General features: G+C 50.5%; 1 protein-coding gene across 1 annotated transcript in view; it reads right to left on the bottom strand.

Annotated features, from left to right (window-relative positions):
- MEGF9 (multiple EGF like domains 9) overlaps positions 1–21,003 on the bottom strand; it is a 48,376-nt gene that overhangs the window by 16,823 nt on the left and 10,550 nt on the right. The window contains exon 2 of the mRNA XM_077787952.1: positions 8,803–8,995. Coding sequence (XP_077644078.1) covers positions 8,803–8,995 — 193 coding nt within the window. The remainder of the gene's footprint in view (positions 1–8,802; positions 8,996–21,003) is intronic.

Below are 21,003 nucleotides of genomic sequence, written 5' to 3'. Positions count from 1 at the left end.
GCACAGAGTATCCTGCAGAGGGTCTCCTGCCACATCTGTGGCTGGGGAAGGACACGGAGAGGGGCTGGGCTTGGGAGCTCGGGCAAGGTCCTCACTGTGCACTGCTCAGCACAGACTGCACAGGAGCTCAAGGCCTCATCACAAGGGATAAAAAGCATTCAAGTGTCTGTGATCTGAGACAGACCACAATGTGCAGCCACATCTGCAAGGGGTCTCCTCCTCCACAGAAACATCTTGATTTTAGCAGGGACATGACAAGCACAAGATGGATGGGAGGATGAAGGACCATGGCCTTAGGGGCTGTTGGGAGACAAGCTGTGCACAGTTAATGGTCTAACAGAAAACCCTCAGCAAGCTCCATTCATTCCTCTCTTCCTTTTTTTTTTTTTTTTTTTCTGGTGTGGTTTTTTTGTTTTGGTTTTTTTTTTTTTTTCCTAAGGAGAAGGAAGGGAGAAATTAATTTTGAATATATTCCCAGACACCAAAAAAGCCTGGATGCCCCAGTCAGAGCCCAGGGACTCTCTGGCCATGTCAGACCCAGCCAAAACAGCACAACACAAGCTCTTGTGCCTCTCAAAACATATGAGATTGGTAAGATTTTAGGGCAGAGGCAGAAAAGGAGGGAGCTTCCATGGGTCTTAAACCATGCCCTGCAGGTGAGCCATGCAAAACCTACAACAAGAGTTTTTCCAAATCCATTTACTGTCTCCCCTTGAAGCACAGAGCACAGGCCCACACCCTGCCCAGCTCAGCATCTCCCTGAGCAGCCCCAGGAGAGATGGGCAGGGACACACTGCCCAAGAGACAGCAAAGTGAGGGCTACACCAGCCCTTCCCTGGACATCTCCAGGTGGCATCTCCAGCTTCACCTGTCCCCTTGGGAAGCCCCAGTGACAGCAATGCCATCAGTTGTCCCAGCAGGGCACGGGGTGTCCCTGGAACAGACGATTCCCAGCAGCGACGGCGCTCCCTGGGAACAGGGGAAATCGTGTTCAGCCACGAGCATCTTTAAAACAAACCCCATGAAAAGGCTTTGCCACACTTTGATGGGATTAGACAAAAGGATTCTGCACAAGATTAGGAGGATTCAGAAGAGATGTCTCCAAAAATGGTGTGTTCCTCCAGCGAGCTGGGCTCCTTTAGTGCTGATTTTCTGTGATGTCTGACAGCAGCCAGGGGATAAATCTCTCTTACACCTTCCTGGGCAATGTGGAAAAGCTCACATTTGAAAGCTAAATGCTCCAAGACACTTTGGTGGGAAAGCAGTGTTGTTAAAACTCAGAATCACAGAATCATTTAGGTGGAAAAGGCCCCCATGATCACTGAGCCCAGCCTCTGAGTGATCATCATCAGAGCACTGAGTGCCATGTCCAGTCTGCTGAGCACCTTCAGGAATGGGGACTCCCCCACCTCCCTGGGCAGCCCCTTCAATGCTTCACAACCCTTCCCATGAAAAAATCCAACCTGGTGCCGCTTGAGGCCACATCCTCTCATCCTCAGGACACCAAGAACCCTCACAACCCACGTGCTGACTTTTCTGTCAGTCACTTATGGAATACCAGCACGTGGGGAAGGGGAGAGCAGGAAAAAGCCCCACACTGGGTTCCTCCTCCCCACTCCCTCAGCTCAACCCAAAGCTGCTGGTGGCCAAGGTGGCTCTGTGGGAGAGTCAGTGGGGCCAGGGCCAAGCCCTGCACCAGCCACCCACTCTGAGCCCCTTTGTGGAGGGCACAAGAAGCAGAGCTTTATGGGGCCAACACTGGCCCATTGTGTGCCACATTCCTCACTCTGTGCTGGGGCACGGCAGCTGTTTTGTAGGGCAGCCCTCGACAGAGCAGGGACACTTCACAGCTCTGAAAGGCCACTCTGTAAATGTCAAAGGGCCACCTTGTCTGGCCACCGCCGCCTCCGCAGCCCCAGCGCCCCGCCAGGGAAAGCCAGGAGTCTCCAGGCTGCCTCTGGAAAGGCAGGAATCCCCAGGCTGGGCTCTGGAAAGGCAGGAGTCTCCAGGAGGGCTCTGGAAAGGCAGGAGTCTCCAAGAGGGCTCTGGAAAGCCAGGAATCTCCAGGCTGGCTCTGGAAAGCCAGGAATCTCCAGGCTGGCTCTGGAAAGCCAGGAGTCTCCAAGCTGTGCTGTCCCCTCCAGGTGCCCTTGAAGGCAGGGGAGGGGGCAATGGAAAGTCCACATGGCCCTGGAGAGGGGCCTTGGATGGGTTCCTGCACAGTTCCATGGGCACAAGCCTCACTCACAGCAAAGTGCCAGCCTCAGCTGGTGGGTGCTGGTTCCCAGAGCAGCCTCTGGGGATGGTGTGCAGGAATGGGCCAGGGACCCTGGGTGCAGAGGAGGACACATCAGTGGGGTGCCAGGGAGATGGGGCTGGTCTGCACTGAACACCTCTGTTTTGCCCAAAGGGGTCCCTCCACCCCCCAGGCCTCTGCTCAGGCAGCAGAGGAGGACTCAGGGCACAAGCAGTGCCTGAAGTTCACGCTGGGCACTGCCCCCCAACCAGAATTTAGCCACAAAAGCTGAAGCAGTTGAGCCCATATTTCTTTTTGAGGGCAGCCAGTGTTTGCCAGAGCAGCAAAGTTTGCAGCAGACAACGCAGGAACAGCAATGCCTGATGGAAAACCCACAAAATAACAGGATTTCTGAGAAGCCATAATTACCATAGGGGAGATGATAACAATCCACCTTTCCCTGCTGCTGTGTCCAGTCACTCATTCATTTCCCATTCCTGTCTGCAACTGAATAAAAATGGGTTCAGGTACCTTTACCTTCTTGTGGAGGCAGAGGGGAGGAGAGCTAATCAGATGTAAAGGATGTGAGAGATTTAGATAATTAAACCATGCAGAAAAATAGGCTTTAACAGGGTATTCTTCTGCTTTTCTGACGTCCACATGTAATAATTTCCGCTACAAAACAAGATCTGTTCTCTGCAGAGCGATGCTGACAAGGCATTACTGGGAGATAATGAGCCACCAGTTGTGCTCATCCGATCTATAAAAGGGAGAGCAGTCTTTTTAAAGAGAAAAAGGGGGTTTGTCTGGTTTTGGGGGGGCTGTAAAGCACAAGTCCTTGAGGATTTCAGCTCCCAAGGTCACATCTCCAAAGGGGAGCAGGGCCTGATGTGGTTTACTGGACTGCTAAAATACAGCAGAATGGAAAGACAGATCCCACGCAAAAGAGAGACATTTCAGAAGTGTGATGACACTCTGCAAACAGAAAATGAAGACTTTATCTATGCAAAACAAGAATTCCATCACTTCCCCCAAACAACCTCCAGGGTCTGGGATGGCCAGCAGCCCTGCAGGCTGGTAAAGCTCCACAAAAACTTTGAATTTCAATGGACCTGCATTTCCTGACCCCTGAAAAAACCCCACCAAGTCCTGCCTCACAGGAGGTGCGAGGTGTGTCCACACTGTGCCCCACCAGGCTGCCCCCCACAGTTTCTCTGCACCTTCCCACATCCCACCAGCTCCTCAATCCCAGTGTGTGGCTCTCCCTGCCCATTTTCCCCAGCTCCCTCAGAACCCCCAGCCCTTATTCAAAGGTCTCAACAGAGCACTTTGTCCAGTGCTGCTGCCCTTACCCTCAGCAGCCAGGCTCTTACAAATCCCCACGAGCTGGGGTCACAGGATCAGCCTCTGCACACAGAACCCCACCCCAAAGGCAGCACACAGGGATGGCCACTGCCCTCCCTGCCTGGCCTCGCAGCATCCCTGCTCCAGGGGACAGCCATGTCCACATGCTCCCAGGGACACTGCTTCCACTCTTTTTAACACAAACACAAAGCCTGAGGTCCCCTTGAGGGGGCAAAGCATCTCTGAATTAACACCCGGGCACTTACATGTGTGTGTTATTTTTTTCTCCCTTTTTTTTCACTGGAAATGAGTGACAGGAGCTCTCTCTCACATGACTTATGCCAAGCCTGCAGCACAAGCCATGCAGGAATTAGGATCACAGGGCTGTCTGCAGCCAGCAATAAGGAAAGGCTGCTGGACCAGCAAAGAAGCAGAGCACTGCACCCTTGGCCATGGGGTTTCAGCCCACAGCAACCAAAGGAGAGCAGAGATCACCTTCAAGCTGTCTGCTGGAGCTTCTGCTTCCCACTGACCTTCTACTTATGGGGAAACTGAGGCACAGGCAGAGGGAGCAACTTAAACTGATCCACAGATCCCAATTTAACAGGCATCTGTTTGCACTAGAGACAATGGTGCATGATTAGTTTAGAGCTTTTTAAGGGAACTGGAAAAACCTAACCCAGTTTAGATGGTTAGCCTGGGTTTAGGTAAACCATGTGGCAAAGCCGTGTCATGGGAGGTTTAGGCTGGATACCAGGAAAAGTTCCTTCCCCCAGAGGGTGTTGAGCACTGGAAAAGGCTCCCCAGGGAATGATCCCAGCCCTAAGGCTGCCAGAGCTCCAGGAATGCTTGGACAACACTCTCAGGCACAGGGTGGGATTGCTGGGGTGTCTGCGCAGGGTCAGCAGTCAGACTGGATGATCCCTGTGGGTCCCTTCCACCTCAAAATATTCTCTGATTCTGTGATCCCTAAAACCCCCAGCAGCCACAGCTCTCCTTGTGTTCCCTGGCACAGGTACTGCTGCATCACCTTTCTCCCCTAGGACCAGGACAAGTTTAAAAAACAAAACCCCCCAGGGAAGCAGGAAATTGAGGGCTGAACCCTTCTGCCAGGCAGCAGCATCTCTTAGCAGCATCTCTGCTTCTCCCCCGTTCACATCCCAAACCCACAGGAGCACCCACGCAGGACCAGCTGCTCGTGGGCTAAACACGCTGCCCCCACAGCTCCAGGAAAGGAAGAGCTGCACACACCCAAGTGCTGGGCTAGGAAAAGTTGGGATAAACACCTCAAAGGAGGTAAATCCAGGTCAGCCCTCCTGCAGACGAGCTGGGTCACACTGGGCAGTGTCTGCAGTCCCACGTGGGGATGGGCAGTGCTGCCAGCAAGGTAAAAATAAACAAACCAAAAACTGCAGAGTCATCTGCCATCTCCTGCTCCCCAGGAAGGGGATGCTGCCTCATCCAGGCTGGCCTGGTGCTGCCTGCAGTCCTGGTCCTTCAAAGCCCGCAGCGTGAGGCCAGGTTTACATGGAGAATTATCTCAGTGTGTGTTTAAAGCTGTGCCTGCACAGCTCCTCACGCCAGGGCACCAGGGCTGCAGAACTAAAGGCTCCTGAAACCAAACCTCCCTCCCTCACCCTGTTCACCCCAGGTCTGTGTGCTGCCTCACGCTCCCTGGCTCAGCTGGGGACACGGGTGGCACTTTGGGCAAAGCTGCACGGGGTGCAGAGGGCCAGAAGCACCGTGAGGAGCCCCAGTGCTCCCACTGCTGCCCTGGCTACCACCAACCCCAGCCTGCTCCTGCTGCCTCTGCCCTGGCTCCCTGCCCAGCCTCAGGGAGCCAGAGATGAGAGTTGAGGCACAGGACTGCTCACATGAAGGAAAAAAGGGAAAAGAATCTCACAGGGGTGCAAGGCTGGGAGATGTGGGCTGGCCAGCCTGGGCATGGTGACTTTCTCCAGCAGCAGTGATCCCTTTCACTCCCTCCAGCAGGCTGGGAAGTTCTGGTTTCCTCAGAGGACACACAGCACAGCCTTCAACTCAAGGGGCCCAAAAGATGGTGAGAGATGGTGGGGACAGCTCTTGGCTGGGACCACATCCCCGTGGGCTGAGGCCACTGCCAGGCACCCTCCCCACTTGTCACTGTCCCCAGAGCTGAGCAGCAGGGACACAGCCCTTCCAGCCCAGCCCGTGCTGACATGAGTCACCGTCCTCATTCTCCACCACTCTGACCTTGACCATGGCCCTTGAAACTTCAGCCTCTTTTTCCACCCTTCCTCTATGGACTGTGAACACTTCCAGGCCACAGCTATCTTTAGCAAGCATCTGCACCACATCCAACCCAAAGAAATGTGCTTTTTTCTGAAGTTTCTAGGCGTTAACCACAGCAGGGACAATTCCCTCCCTCTCCCCAAGATGCGTCAGCTCTCTCTGAGCAGCCCAAGACTCTATCCAGCCCCTCAGCAAGCTCCAGCCTGAGCCACACACAGCTTTTCATCTAACAAAAAACCCACTCAAACCAGAGCACAGAAATGCTCTGCCATCCCACAGGGGGATCTGTGTGGATCTTCCTAGATAATCAAATTTAAACCACCACCAAAACAGACCTTTGATTAGCAGCCATGGAGCCCATTCATAGCGACAGCATGTCAGGTCAATGTTCACTCCCAAAATCAACTCTGTGCCTCAGGAAAGAGATTTTTTTTAATTTTTGTTTGATGGTCTGCATTTGAGGTCTAGTTAACAAACAGGGAACTTGGGTTGCCATCTGGCCAGCTGAGAAATAATACTGATAATCATCATATGGTGGTGCTTTAAAAGGCACTTTTACAAGAGCCTGGGCGAGCTGACTGAAACCTAAAAGGGATCTTTGTGTGCCCCGAGGGCTCAGCCTTTGGGCACTCTGCCCTCCAATCAGCCACTCTTAAAAAGGGTCAGAGTCCAAAATCTCTGCTGCTGTTTCACCCAGAGCCCCACTGGAACAGCCATGGCTTTCCTCTGAAGCCTCACACAGGAATTCGTTTGTGCAAGTCGAGTTGGGCTTGTGCTTTATTAAATAAATAAATAGTACAACTTGCAGGATTTTCCATGTCAACAAAACAGTAGCTGGTTGCTGGTATTGGGCAATGCCTGCGTGCCTCATCCCTGAGCAGAGATTGCCTGAGGGACACCACTGCTCCTGCAGGGACTGCTCAGCAGCCACCCAGGCTCCAGCATGAGAGCCAAAAATCCCTTCCTGGACTCACACACGCATTTCCCTGCAATGGGCTCTCCCTCCCATCAGATCCCACTGCAGGGATGCCCCACACCCCAGTGCCTGCCCCCAGCCACGCCAGCTGCAGACAGGCAGGAGCTGTGCCCAGCCCTGGTGCCCACTTTGACACAACAGGAGCAAGGGGAGCACCTGCCCTGCTGGCCTTGGTGTCCCACTGCATTTTCCCACACGCATCACTACGCACCAGGCTGCCCATCTCACAGCCCTTCTGATGCCCCCAGCCCTACAACACAGACAGATGACCTATTTTTCTCTTTTTAAACACCCAGAGGTCATCTCTGTCTGCAGCAAACCCCTCTGAGCCGGGAAGGGAAACAGAGTGATCTCTGTTAGCAACATCCCCCCTCCCCAAATCTCCCTCCACATCTTGCCCTGTGCTGTCTCTGAATGGCTGAGAATGAGCATCTCCCACATCCCTCCAGGCTGTGAAATGGTGTAGAGGACAGGCTGGGGAGGTCCCTGCTGTTTCTGCTCCACGCAGATGGCTCCAACTCCCTCATTCTCCTTCACAGCTCAGAGCATCTCACCTGAAGCTCCCAAGGGCGTTCCTTGGCTCACCCCATACAGTGAAACATGGGGACACACCAGACATGTCCATGCTTCACCCACTGCCCAGTAACTCAAGAGCTAGGACAAGAAAGCTCCCTTCCAGTTAACCAAGTTGCTGCAGCAGCACTTTCCCTCCTCTCCCAGTTCCCAAAGATAAGATTTGCCCCATCTGCCTTTCTGTCCAGTTCATCTTTCCAATCTTTCCAATCTGACCAAAATCACACTTTCAATTCTGTGGCAAACCCTGATGCTTCCAGGCACATCTTCCCATACCTAAAACAGCCACTTAAAAAAAAAAAAAAAAAAGTGATAAAACTTCATATTTTCCACCCTCAAGAATCACCTCCTTTAGTAAGAAGGTCACTTTCCTCAACTGGAGTGCTACTTTTAAGTTCTGAATTATCAGAGCTTATGCAAGCAGAAAAATGCAGCAATGAAATAAAAAGGAAGGACATCAACAGAGGGTTTGGGCGTTTGGGAGATAATGTATAAAATAATTACAGGCAGCATGTCCCTGCAGAGCATTTTGACTGTGACTCAGCCCCTATCCTGGCAGGGAACTGCAGGTGTTCAACACACACTGAGCCCAGGCCCAGCCCTAGAAGACAATAAGGCAGCAGGAGCCTGGGAAGGGTGGAAGTTGCTGCAGGGTGGTTGCTGAGGTCTCCGCCAAGGAGAAGCTTTGGAACTTGCTGTTGCCATGAGCACATGTTGGAGAGCTTGGTGTGATCTTGCAGGAATAGAGACCCTTCAGCCTCAGCCACCATCTCTAAGGGCTAGCAGATCACTGCTTGGAAAACCATTGCGTGTCAGCTTTTACAAGGCAAGATGGGAGGGTGGGTGAGGTGAAATGAAGAGGAACACATTCATTATACACGAGCTCCAAGCATCAGCTCTGGTGACTGTAAACACCAGGCAAGGCAGGAGCCGACTCTGCTGTCGGGGCCACTTCCACCCCAATGCTCAGCAAGGGCAGAGCACAAAGCTTTGCCTGCCTCCGGCATAAAACCCATCCCTTTAGAAAATAAACCCCTCCAAAGCCCCTGTGCTCCTCCCCGGCCTCTGCTCCCCTCCCAGCTCAGGCGTGAGGGCAGCCCTGCCCAACAGGGACTAACAGATGCACAAGGTATTAGGAGAGGTTCTGCTTCTGTGTGACTCTGGAACACAACTCAGCTCCCTTGGGTGCTGCCAGGGCTTTTGCCACAACCGTGGGTATTTTTATAATTCAGCTCTTGAAAGAGGAATAATAATCTTCATGAATTTTTATCAGACCACCTTCCCTCCTGCTTATTTTTTTTTTCCCTTTCAAACAGCAGCACAGATGACAAAACCCCCTCTTGCCCAAACCCAAACCACGCCGAATGCCGGCGCCTCGCGCAGAGCCCGCGGCGTTACTCACTGGTCACACTGCGGACTGGTGGCTCCAGCAGGGCTGCAGCTGCAGGGCTGGCACTGCTGCCCACCCTGCTGCGGGAAGAAGCCGTGGGCGCAGCCGTGGCAGCGCGGCCCCGCGTAGCCGGCCAGGCAGCGGCACTGCCCCGTCGTGCGGTTGCATCCGGCGCTGCCCACCGAGCTGCAGTTGCACAGGTCTCCTGCAAGGGAAAGGGAAACAGAGGCACGGAATCACACAGCTGCAGGAGGGCTCGGGTTGGAAGAGCCTTAAAGCCCATCTCATTCCAAGCTCCCTGATGCGGGCTGGGACAGCTTCCAGGCTGCGCCAAGCACCGACCTGGCCTTGGGACGCTTCCAGGGATGCAGCCACCACAGCTTCTCTGGGCACCCCTGGCATACCCCCTGTCACATTCTGCTCAGGCCATGCCTTCCCCCATTCCCCGGGACCCCTGTGACTCTGATCAAGATAAGCCTGGTCTCCTCCTTCATGCCCCAACGGGGTTGGTGTAGAGCCAGAGAATCCCACCCTGTCCAGAGCCCAGATAAACCCCTGACCCTTCCTGGTCACCCTCTTTCCCTGGCTCTTCCCCTCTGATCTCATGGAATAAAGAAGCTGGACAACCACATGGGGGTGAGAGCCTCTTTTGAATCTTTGCCCATCTCCTGATGTTCCTCCCCTCAAGGCCTCATATCTCTGGGCTAGCCTGATCATTTAGGGGCTGAGAGAGGGGGAAACATCAACACCCATCATCACTTTAAGGATGATTTTTGCTTTAAAATGTTGAGATGATGGACAAAAACCACAATGGGAGCACCCTGGGGTCTGAAATACCACAGCTCATGCTTGAAATCTCTCCAACAAACAGCTACAAGATTATGGGTATGACTACCTAAAATACATCTATATGTAGCTGTACACAATGTCTTTGTGTAAATACACACACCTAGCCACCCTCATGGTTGTCTGATTCCAGGAGCTGACAAGCAGTAACTGTGTAAAATCAGGATAAAATCAGCAACAGGTTGCAAAATCATTAATTCTAAGAGGCTCCATTCCACAGCACTGGAATGCCCTGATTTACCACAGAACATACACTGACATGATGAACTGGCAGCAGCATCTCCCACTCCTGAAGAAGGGATACAAAATCCCCTGAAAAGCTGCCCTCAGAGGAGCACCAAGTGCATGAAAACTACACTTTAAAAACTGTGGCAGAGCTGGAGGCAGGACAGAGACCTCCACCACCTAAAACAGACCATCCTCAGTCCTGTGGTAGGAGGGGATGGCTCTGGGGACACTTATTTCCAGGGGTGCTGGATGGCATGCACTGAGCAGCTGCTTTCTTTGGAGAGAAGCAGATCTTTTGATCAAGTGATGAATTCCCAGTCCTCCCCACACGTTATTTCTTGTAATACTTTTAAGCCCCAAATGCACTGAAGAGAACAACTTCTGCCTGGCAATTTGTTTCTGCCAAGAGCTTTATCTCTGCTCTTTCATTGCAAAATGTTTAGTGCCTTAATAATTTAAAGTCTTTTCCTGCCAAGACTGAATTATAAACAAGGTTTATTTGCAGAAATAGTGCATAAAGCACCAGGGGCTTTACACAACTGTTGGTGTTTGTTATGGCCTGAGAAGAGCCAGTATTCGGGGCACTTTAGGGAGAGGGGAGAGGCCAGGTCCCCATCCAAAGAAAACTTGACTTAAAGCTCTTTTCCTTGTCATCCATGTTCTTCTAACACACAAAGAAATGTGAGTTATCTAGCTTTATTACTCCACAAGATCCCCAGAGAAGCCAAGTTGTCCCTATACACCTGTGAAATTGCACCTAAATTTTCTTGAATCCAAACTATCACATAGGACAAACACCTCAAGATCTGCAATTATCCACTTCAACAGCTACTTCACATAATGAACTAAATTCCCAGCTCAATTATCCAAGCAGAACCATATTGATTTGGGCACTTGGGCTTCTCCTTCCTACCAGAGCAGAAACCACCAAAAATTGTTGAGCAAGAGCACTCTGGAGTTTGTCAAACACGCATCAAAACAAATCTCCCTTTCAGAACTCAACATGTGATGCCATTGGACCTGCCAGACTTGATTGAGGAACTAAAGCAAGCACTGTGTCCATTCTAATGGCATGGGAGGCACTGGCAGGGCAGGTACTACTCAGGGGGATGAGCAGCTCCGTGTGGAGACCACCCCTGTGCTCCAGGAGCATCAAAGCCAGAGGCACCACCTGAGACCATCCTGAACTCCAGATGGATGGCTGGATGGAGAGGGCAGGAGTGGGGCAGTGCTTGAGGATGGCCCCCATCAGCACAATGGAGCTCTGCCCCATCACTTATGTTCCAGCAGGATGGCAGCACTTTGAACCTGAATCTGACATTGCTTTCCATCCAGCGCTCCTGCCCATCAAATTGCCCCAGTTCAGGTCAGGCTCTGCCTTAGCTGCCAAATTCAACAGCAGCACAGACACCACTGCAATGCCAGTGCCCCAGGAGACAGAGAAATGCTGCAATAATCCAAAATAACACTGGCAAAAGCACTTTGTGCTTGGGAGGCTGGTGGAGCCTGGTTCAGCTAGTGATGAGGACAGGAGCTGGGCCTGTCTGCTGCAAAATCACCCCAAATGCACGGTAAGGCACAACACGACAGAGCTAGAAGTTGTCTCCCAAAAGGGTCAATTCCTGAAGACCTTACATCCCCCAACAACACCAGAGATCTTTGGGAAGGGATGGTGGTCCCAGGTAGGGGAAGAGCATCCCACATGGCCCCTACCCATCCCAAATGCAGCCAGCCCAGCTCACACGTGGATGCAGCCCCAAAACGCCCGGGAGCTGTGTGGGCTGGGCTGTGGAGGAGATTCAGACAGCAGCACTGAAATCTGGACTCCATCGAGGGCAAGGGCTACACAAGGATGTAGCAGGCTATGAAAACATGAGGCTAATTTAAAGGACACTTTGCTGTCCCCACAGCAGCCGGGTGGCAGAAGGCACGAACGGCCCTCAGCCAGAACAGGAGCTGATAACCAACACCCGCCCTGGGCGCCGGGAACACAGCAAAGAGGATGAGCACTACAGAAGAAAATTAGGGAACATTGTCCTGGCTTCTGGCCAGAGCCTGGGCTTTAGGAGCCTTTATTCAGTTTTCTCAGGCTGATGTTTTGCTTTTGAAGATAACCTTCAAAAATACCTCACTGAGAGTTTTTGTGAAGGCAAAGGAATGGAGAGAGGGGATGACCCCAGGGCTGTCCCACTCCAGACTGCACAGTCACGGCTGGAGGGTTGTGTTGAGGTTGGGATAACACCATCAGCAAGCAAACAAAGACCAAAGATGAGGCACTGGTCCAAGCTCTGACTCTTCTCAGTTTGCTATCCTGACTCATCCTTGCTCTGCCTCAGTTTCCCCATCTGAGGGTGTTCCCCTGTGCCCCAGGGCCTCCAAGCCCTGCTCGTCTCTGCCTGTTCCCCATTGCTAAACCAGCAAGGTTCCCTTCTTTTCCCACAAAGAACTTCACTACAGCTCAAAGCCCACGGTTATCACAGATAAAACCCACCACCTTTGCTCATGAAGGGACTGACAGGTTTTCATTAATTAACAGCCTAATGACGTTTTGGGGTCCAAGAATAGACGCACCATAAAAAAACAAACACATTGTTCCATTCAGGAACAATATTTCACCTTCACTGGTTGTTGCTTAGAGGAAGGTGGACTGGAAGGGAAAGTTCCTCGTTTGGGAAGCAAGGGGCACGCTGCTGTGTGGAGACAGATTTAATAACCAATTTCAGTTAGCCCCGACCCAAAATCTATTCATGTTTAGTATACAAAAGCCATAAGTTACCACTAAAGTGGAGAATAGATCTTTTATGTTGTATTGGATCCACACCATGGCTGTAAATAGCACTGACACAACCAAGAACCTCCAGGTCTGAGGGTACCCTGTGACTCCTCAGTGGCCACCTCAAACCTGCCAGCTACCCCATCCACCCCAATAAAGATCTCAGCCCCCAAATCCCATCCCAATGCAAATCCCAATTCTGCAAATCCTAGCAACATCCCAACCTGTGCCAGATCCATCAAGACTCCACGTCCCTTCCTCTCCCATCCCCTCCTAGTACTTTAACAGGGCTTGTTCTGATGTAAAAATCCTTCCTCAAATTATTTTTTTTCACATCCTTTCAGCTTTGTGGTGTTTTAAGTTTTCACACATATTATAAGCATGATTCCTCCTCCTTTCCAAGCCACTTAATGAATGAATAATTTAGAAAACAGGTGAAATATTTACAAAGGGTAAAGAAGCCAACACTGTGAAAGGCACGAAGGTCTCTGTGAAACCACATTAGCTGGGGACATCCTGAACCAGTGCAAATCCTGAACGAACTCACCTTCCCCCTGGGAGCCACTCTGGAAAACCCAAGATGCACATTTTTGGTTATAAGAACATGCAGCTGTCAGAGCAAGCTGTGGAGGCCCACAGATGCTATTTATTGTCCTGCTGCAAAAGCATCCCCAAGGAGACAGACATTTTCTGTTCTCCAGATTAATGAAGGGAAAAAAACCAGAACATTTCTAACCTGGAGGTACTGTTGGGTTTTGGGAGCCAGAGGTGCAGCCCCAGTTTGGCACCTGCAGCTCTGAAGCCAACACAGCCCAGTAAAAAGCTCAGCTCCCAGATACTTCCCAGATATCCCACTGGATTTAATCCACTGCCCCAACAGATCCCATCCCTGGAAAGGCTTTGTTTTCATATTAATTTAGCAGTTTTCCCTCTTCCCCAGACTTCATTCCCTACCTTCTCTTCCATTTCCCCTTCTCAATCCCTCTGCAGGCACCACTCCTGACAAGACAGGAATAAAGGGATCAGGCAGCAGGTTTAAAAATCTATCCAAAGTCATTTCCTTTCCCCTTGTAATTAAATTGTGGAGCTCATTCTCAGGGGATGTTCTGGCTGCCAGAAATACCTATGGCTCCAAAGCAGGACTGGAAAAGCTCACAGAGGACAGGTCCAATGGTGGCTGTTAAACACAGGGATCTGGAGGAAGCATCCTGATGGGAAAGGCCCTGAAACTCTGTCCAGAAAAGTCAGGATCATGACTTGTCATCTTGGCATCTTCTGGCCTTTCTTGGGTGGGTGAAGCTTTGCTCTGAGCCAGCCTGGCAGATCTATTTTCTCCTTGTTTGCACTGCAGCAGCTCCAGATCTTCCCCCAAACACACCACACTCCCTTAAAGAATTAGACACTGCTCTTTGCAGTGGGAATTTCTCCTCATTACAGACAAAGGCACAGCTGTGCTGCACCATGGCTCTGTCTTTCCTCATGCCTCAACAGGCTTTTTCCCTTCCCCCTGAGAAGACATTTCATCCCCTCAGTGCAATGCCCTGGTGTGCCAAACCTGCCCCAGCCATGGGACGAGGGTCAGGACAGTGCTGCTCCAGCATGGGATAATGACAGCAGGCATGAGCCAGCTGTTAAAAGGGAAGGTCCCATCCTACCCAGCCCTTGTAAAAGAATTCCCTGAGCTCCAGCCCATCTCTTCCACGTCTCTGAGGCACGCTGTCAGCGTGGTCCAGTCCACCCTGCAACTTGGGTTCAGCTCCATCACTCCTCACTTGGATGCAACTCCAGTGATGCTCTGAGTGCAGGAGTTGTTATCCCAGTGCAAGGATGCTTTGGCCTCCAACCTTTCCCCACGGCAGCAGCAGATCTGAAAGGGCACAGCCTGGCTGAGCTCTCCCACAGGGAGCTGGGGAACATCTGCCATGGGCTAAGAGTTCCTGCAAGAACAGGCTGGAGAGGAGCTGATGCATTGTAACTTCCCGAAAAGAGGAGTTCTCCCAAGTCCCAGGACTCATTCCCATCCAGACAGCACTCAGCACAAAATAAGAGTCAAACTCTTGTGTCACGAAGGTGCATTGAAGTGCTCAGACCTGTAATTTACTCTCACTTGAGGCTAAAATGCAAAGCCAAAGTGGTAGGAAGAGTATCTCTGCCTATCCCCAGAAAATTTATATATAGGAGTGTCTTCTGTTATTTTGCATTCACTTTATTACTGAGTACACCACGTTCTGGGCACTTGGAGCCTCCATCAAGCTCCAGGCTCTGCAGAGTCAGGTGCTGATGGTGAAGAGAATTTTGTTCACATGAATGCTGTTAAGAGAATTACACTTGTGTTGTTCCATAAAAGGCTTTTACAGGTCAACACTTTATGGAACACTTGTGTTGTTCCATAAAAGGATTTTAGAGGTCAACAAGGGGGAAAAGACAACAATTTCTCAATTCATGTACATTACTTGTAATGTCATTAGAAGATTAAACACCTCTGTTGAGGAACATTGTATCAGATTAATCTCTCACTTATCACTTGGAAAGAAGCACAAAGCCAAGGCCCCAACGTTGGGGTCACCAGCAGCTGCACAAGAACTTTTTATCAGCCTGGAGCAGGCAGGTTTGGGGCTTCAGCCAAACTCCAGCTCAGCCTCAACTGTGTCAGCCCCCTGCTTTTCCAAAGGGATGGAGATCACTCCCCACCAGAGCTCACAGCCCTGCCTCCCCAGCTGTGAGCAAACCAGGAGCCTCAGACCCTCCCCAAAGGCTGCTCACTCCCTGGGACTGCTTATTTCTATTCCTTCCCTGCACCTGCAATGCAACCTGCAGGCACCTGGTTTCTGAGCAGTTCCTGAAAGCTCCTCCACACCGAGCAATTTTGTTGCTTTTTCCTCCTTTTTGATGCTAAACAAGTCAGCAACCTGTGCAGAGAGCTTTGGACCCGCTCATTCCCCAGTAAACCTGCATCAAAAGTCAGACTCACAGGTGGAAAGCTGTCTTGGGATACTAAAGGATAAAGCCCTGTAAACATCAGAGGGGGGAAAAAAGAAAAATATGGATTCTGATTAACTTGGTACTCCTGCACTGGGAGATGCCCAGCTCACAGCTCTGCTGGAACACAACACCTGAGGAGCTCCCATGGATGGGACAAGGAGATGTCAGGGGAAGCAGGAGGGGTCCTGGAGTCATTAAGATCCAGGTAATAGGGCAGAAAAGCTGTGCAGGGGGGATTACACAGCTGCAGCTGAGGAATTATTCATTCCTATATAACAATAAGTTTCCACAGGCAGACAAACCCTCCGGGGTCTCTTATGAAGCAGACTGTGCACAAAGAGGAATGTGGCCCTAAAATGTTTATGATATAAGAAACTACAGTAACTTCAAACAGACCAAATACATACTTGAGGATTAAAATCTCCACAGTTAGAAAAAAAATGGATCCAAGCCTTTTAATTAATTTAGAAATAGTTTTGTTTGCATTCTACTTTAGATGATTAAATTTTCCCACTAATATTTCCACAAACGTCTGCAACCATATAAATATTCCATGTTTCTGTTTGAAAATCTCTGTATTTTTTACCACCCAGTGTGTGACACAGCCAGCCCAACTCAGGGTTTAGAGATAAACAGGGTGAAAACTAACTTTGGCAAACACCTCCCCACCAGCACACAGAACCCTGGCAGCTCATACCCTCCTGACAGATACACTTGTGTGGCACCTCTCAGGAAACTGAATTGTTTTGTCAGCAAAATGCTTTCACTGGAAGAACAAGACACTTGACACGGGATGGGGCTGGGAATTTATGAGCAGATTCCAATTTTAGTGTCTATCGACCACGGCCCAGCAGAGAAAGGGATTATCAAGAGCTGCATGAATAATATGAACTACAATCATCTGCTGAAGGCTCTGCCTGCTCCAGTTCCCGCAAAAAGTAATTAAACTCACAAACTTTGCTCGGTGCTTTGGGGAGTTGCAACTAATGAATGAACACGTTAATTTATGGGAGATTTAAGGCTCTTCAGAGAAAACCCTGAGCAGGAACCATCCTTCCAACTGTTTGTGTTTGGGCTGTAAAGTTGTGCTGTGTGAATAACCAGCAAGAAAACAGAGATGAGCTGGGGGATGAGCTCGGGTCACACCCCTTGATCACATCCTACCCTGCCCAGCAGGACTCCCAGAGATTCCTCTGGGCACGACCAGGGAGAACAGGGTCAAACCTTTTGTTTGAGTAACAGCTGGGTTTGCTGCTCATACTTTTTGCTGAGAAGCAAAACTTTCTGTTCCTGCTGCTGCTGGCAGATCCCAGGCAAGAGCAGGTGCAGCACACAGCCCTGCCTTCCCACACTGCCAGGGATGCAGCAGAGCAGGGACAGGAATGATCTGCCCAGAGACAGGAGCTGCACGTTTGTCTGACACAATTAAGCTACTTCAAACCAAAATCCATTGCTGCAAGGCATGCAGCCTTCTCCCCTCCAGACCTTGGTCTGCAGATACAACAGATTCTCCTCTCCCAAGTCACTGCAATCAACTCCTCATGCTCCCAGTGCCACCTTCAGCTTTGGCAGGAATGGATGTGACCTCCAGCCTCCTCCTTCTAGAGCCAGCCTGGGGCTGGGCACCCACGGAATACCCAACCCGAGAGCTCTGTGGGTGCTGCTGAGCTGGGTTTGTCATCCCCAGCCATGGCTCACACTGCCTGGGAGAAGAAAAGGAAACGGCCAAGTCCAGGCTGCTGGAAAGCCATGTTTTGCTTAGTACAGAAATCACAGAGTAGGTGGTGACACATCTGCTTCAGTGCCACCAGCTGCTGAAGGGAGGGGAGTGGTGACAGCCTCCCTGCACCCATGCAGGTATATCATGTACGAGCTGCAGGGCTGGGGTCCCTTGGGAGGTTCCCCAGGGAGGTAGCAAACACACACATGGCTGATCTCACTGCAAAAAACAGAGCTTTTTTTGTTGCGAAGTGATAATTCAATTTCTTTACACCACCAGGTCCTCACTGGTGTATGGAGGGAGCTGCAGCTTTGCCTACTGCCCTTGGGCAGAGCTACCAAAGCTCAGCCCAACCTGGGATGAATGTGGCAAGAAGTTATTTTTCCTTTCTCCCTCATTTACAGCGCTCTTACACCAGAGGGAAGACAGAACAAAAGCAAGGAGAGGCCAACAGCAAACAGCACAACCCATAATTCAATATAAAAATGTGCATGCTCCCCCAGCAGAGGAGTGCTCTGCATCTCCTGGAAGCAGCAGCTGCTCCTCGAGGGCTGCCACAGCTCCCCACCCTGCCCTGGGGCACACACAGCCTCTGGGGCTGCTCCTCACCTTGAGGGGCTGCACAAGCATCAGGCCCAGGTTCTTCTCCAAGCATGCAGGAGTGATTTTTGAACGGCTCTAATCATTCCCCAGGCCAAGAGATGCACTCAAAGGGAGACTCTGGACACCCACAAGAGGAAGAAGATGGAGCAAGGAGGGGATCACACTGCTGTGAGATGAAATGCTCTTCACTCATCATTCATAGCTTGGCACACAGACAGCAAGAGGCATTTTTACAATTTTTTAACCATTTTTCTTAATGAGAAAGAGAAGGAAGACTTGCTTTGGAGGGTTTCAGGCTATTTTATGTCTAAGCCTGTGGTGAAAATCTGGAATGAAAACTTTCATCAGTAATTCCAGCAGATGCCCAGGGCAGTTCCTTTCAAGATTCAGCTCCTCCAGCCTAGCAGCAAAGGGACAGACCCGTTAACAAAGGCACCTTTTATCCACAGTGTTAATAAACACTAACTGAAAGTGTTAATAAAAAGAAGCTTTCCAGAGCCTGAGCTACAACCCCAGCTCTTTGCATTTTCAAGCTTGGAGATGAAGCAAAGCCCCAACAAATCCCAGGATTCATTCCCAATACACATTCCTAATTCTTCTCTACTCTAAACAAACATATTTAAATGCAGACTTTTATTCATCACAAACTGCAAAGTATCTTTGTTCCTCTCTCACTCACTTTAAAGGCCATGAAGGGGAGGGGAGACAAGAGAAGAAAACTCTTTGACAGCCTGCAGCCAGCAAGTCCTGCTCCTCTCATTGCTCCCAAGCTTGGTTCCAAGTTTAATAAAGGTGTTTTGTCTCCTTGCTTAATAAGTGGAATTACCATAGCAGAAAGCCCAGCGGGGGAAAGGGATAGCACAGAGCATGAGTAATCACAACTGGTTTTGGGCAGGTTTTGCCATTTGGGTCCTGTTTCAGGGTTATGATGACATAGTGCTGTGGGCTGGTTTGGAGTTACCATAACTCCTGCCAGACAAGGAGTTGTAAGTTATAACGTGCTGCGAGCAGGGAGAGCTGCTGGGACAGAGCAAGGAAAATGTCATCCGAGCTGGGAAGAGAAGTTTCCTGTTCCTTACGTTTTATTCCCTTATTTTATAATGCAGCCTTGCACTTGTCCTGCTACACTTGCACAGGACACAGTGATGCCAGCTCACAGCGAGTGACTTAAATTCCCACGTTCAGAGCTTGTTTCACACCTTTGTTCTCACCCAGCACCTGCCAAACTGGGTCGTAGATACCGCAGCCAGACAAAATTTGTTGGCAAATCCATGGAGGAGAAGCCAAGCTTTCAAAGAGGGAACTGATATGGGTCAGGACACGTCATGGAAAAAGACACCTGGATGGAGAAAGTCATCACTTATCACTGGAAACAGGGGACTGCAGCAGATCCAGTATCATCTGCTGAGTGTGAGCAGCCAGCATGGTGCAGCTCAGCTCCACAACTTCCTCCAGCACTGCAGCCATGGCATGAATTTAAAGGGCATATATCCCCCTCTGCACAGAGAGCAGGGGCAGGGCTTTGAGGGCAGCTGCCAGCCCATGCCTCCCCCTCACCTCTGCTTGGAGCCCCAAGCCCTGCAGCACATGGATGACTCCAGCCAGGGCAGAACATCAGCTTTTCATTCCCCTCTGCTTAGTCACTGTGGATGGACACTGCAGCTCCATCCTGTCCCAGCTCCTGCCTCGGACACGAGGTATTTATTACCTGTATTTCTTTCCAGCAATAGTTCTCCTACCAAAGGGAAATGTTTCCATTAAACAGCACGAGTTCAGCAACCACAAACAAACAGTAACTTAAAGCCTATTCTCTGAAACCTCCACAATACATACCAGGTCATTCAGAGAAGTACAACAGACAACAGCCCTGTCCCACAGAACACCCAAATCCTCTGTAAATAGGCAAAAGCCTTAAAAGCATGACAGGAAGGAGGGAGGCAGCCAGCCACAAGGGTTTCAGGCTCCCTGTGCAGCCCTCCCCATCTCACCACAGCTCAGGCACTATGCTGAGACCAAGTCTGAGCCAAGATGCTGAAATCAAAGTAGTGATTTGCAGAAGCAGAGCTGAGCCCTCCAGCATCACCAAGGTGGAATTACCCTCAGCAACAGCAGCACACTCAGGCTGGGGCTAGCAAAACCAAGCCTGATCCCAAGCCAAAGAAAAACAAAACCACAGAGCTTCCTCTGCAGCCAATGGGTCAGCTAGGAGAGGTTTGTTGACATTTCTATCTTGACCATTTCCTCATTTTTGAGGGCTTCATAATGACTGTTTTGGCATTGCAGGAGAAGCAGGGCCTCCTCTTCCCCCAGCTCTGCTGTCAGAAAGAAACAAGGTGAAAGGAGGATCTGAGTCCCTTTACCTGCGAAGAGGCATCCAAAATCCTACCAAACCCAGGGAGCTGCCAGTACCTGACACAGCCCTGAGACTCTATTTTGACAGGGCCAATACTGCACCCACTGAAAATATAAATACATCACCTGGAACTACAGTTATACAGGTGGGAAAGATGCCAGCTCTGAGGCAAAGTTCATGTACAAAGCTCATGTACATCCTGACAGTGGACACAGGGGATCCTCTCAGAGGGACCACAAAACCATGGGTGGTGAAGCAGAGAGGAGAGCATCAACTCTCTAGTCCCTGAACTTGAACTCACCATCCACACACTTCCTGGAAAGCTTTTAAGGGGTCTGTGAACCAAAAATCAGGGAGAGCCACTGCTTCAGCATCCCCTGACACCAAAATGAGGTGCTGGGGGCAAGGCTCTCTCCTGTCATTCCATCCATCCCAAACAGCTCGCTGCCTTCCACAGGGAAGTCAGTACCACTCCTGTAACTGACTGTCCCTTCAGAGACTGGTCCATTTGGTGTTTATCTTTCATTTTAAATGGATTAGACATGTACAAAAGCTTCCCTTGGAAAGGAACAAGCAAGATGTGAAAAGGATGGGAAGATCCAACTGCCAGGCGTCAACACTAATCCACGTCAAAGGGCACACTGTCAACAACTCACTGTAAACTTCCAGGAGGAAAAAAAACCTCTCAGAAAAAAATAGTTAAGACCA

This window comes from Lonchura striata, chromosome 22 (assembly GCF_046129695.1).
Source record: "Lonchura striata isolate bLonStr1 chromosome 22, bLonStr1.mat, whole genome shotgun sequence".
In the NCBI taxonomy this organism is placed as follows: Eukaryota; Metazoa; Chordata; class Aves; order Passeriformes; family Estrildidae; genus Lonchura; species Lonchura striata.
Note: the sequence above shows the minus strand (reverse complement) of the source record. Positions and strands in the feature narration are given on the sequence as shown.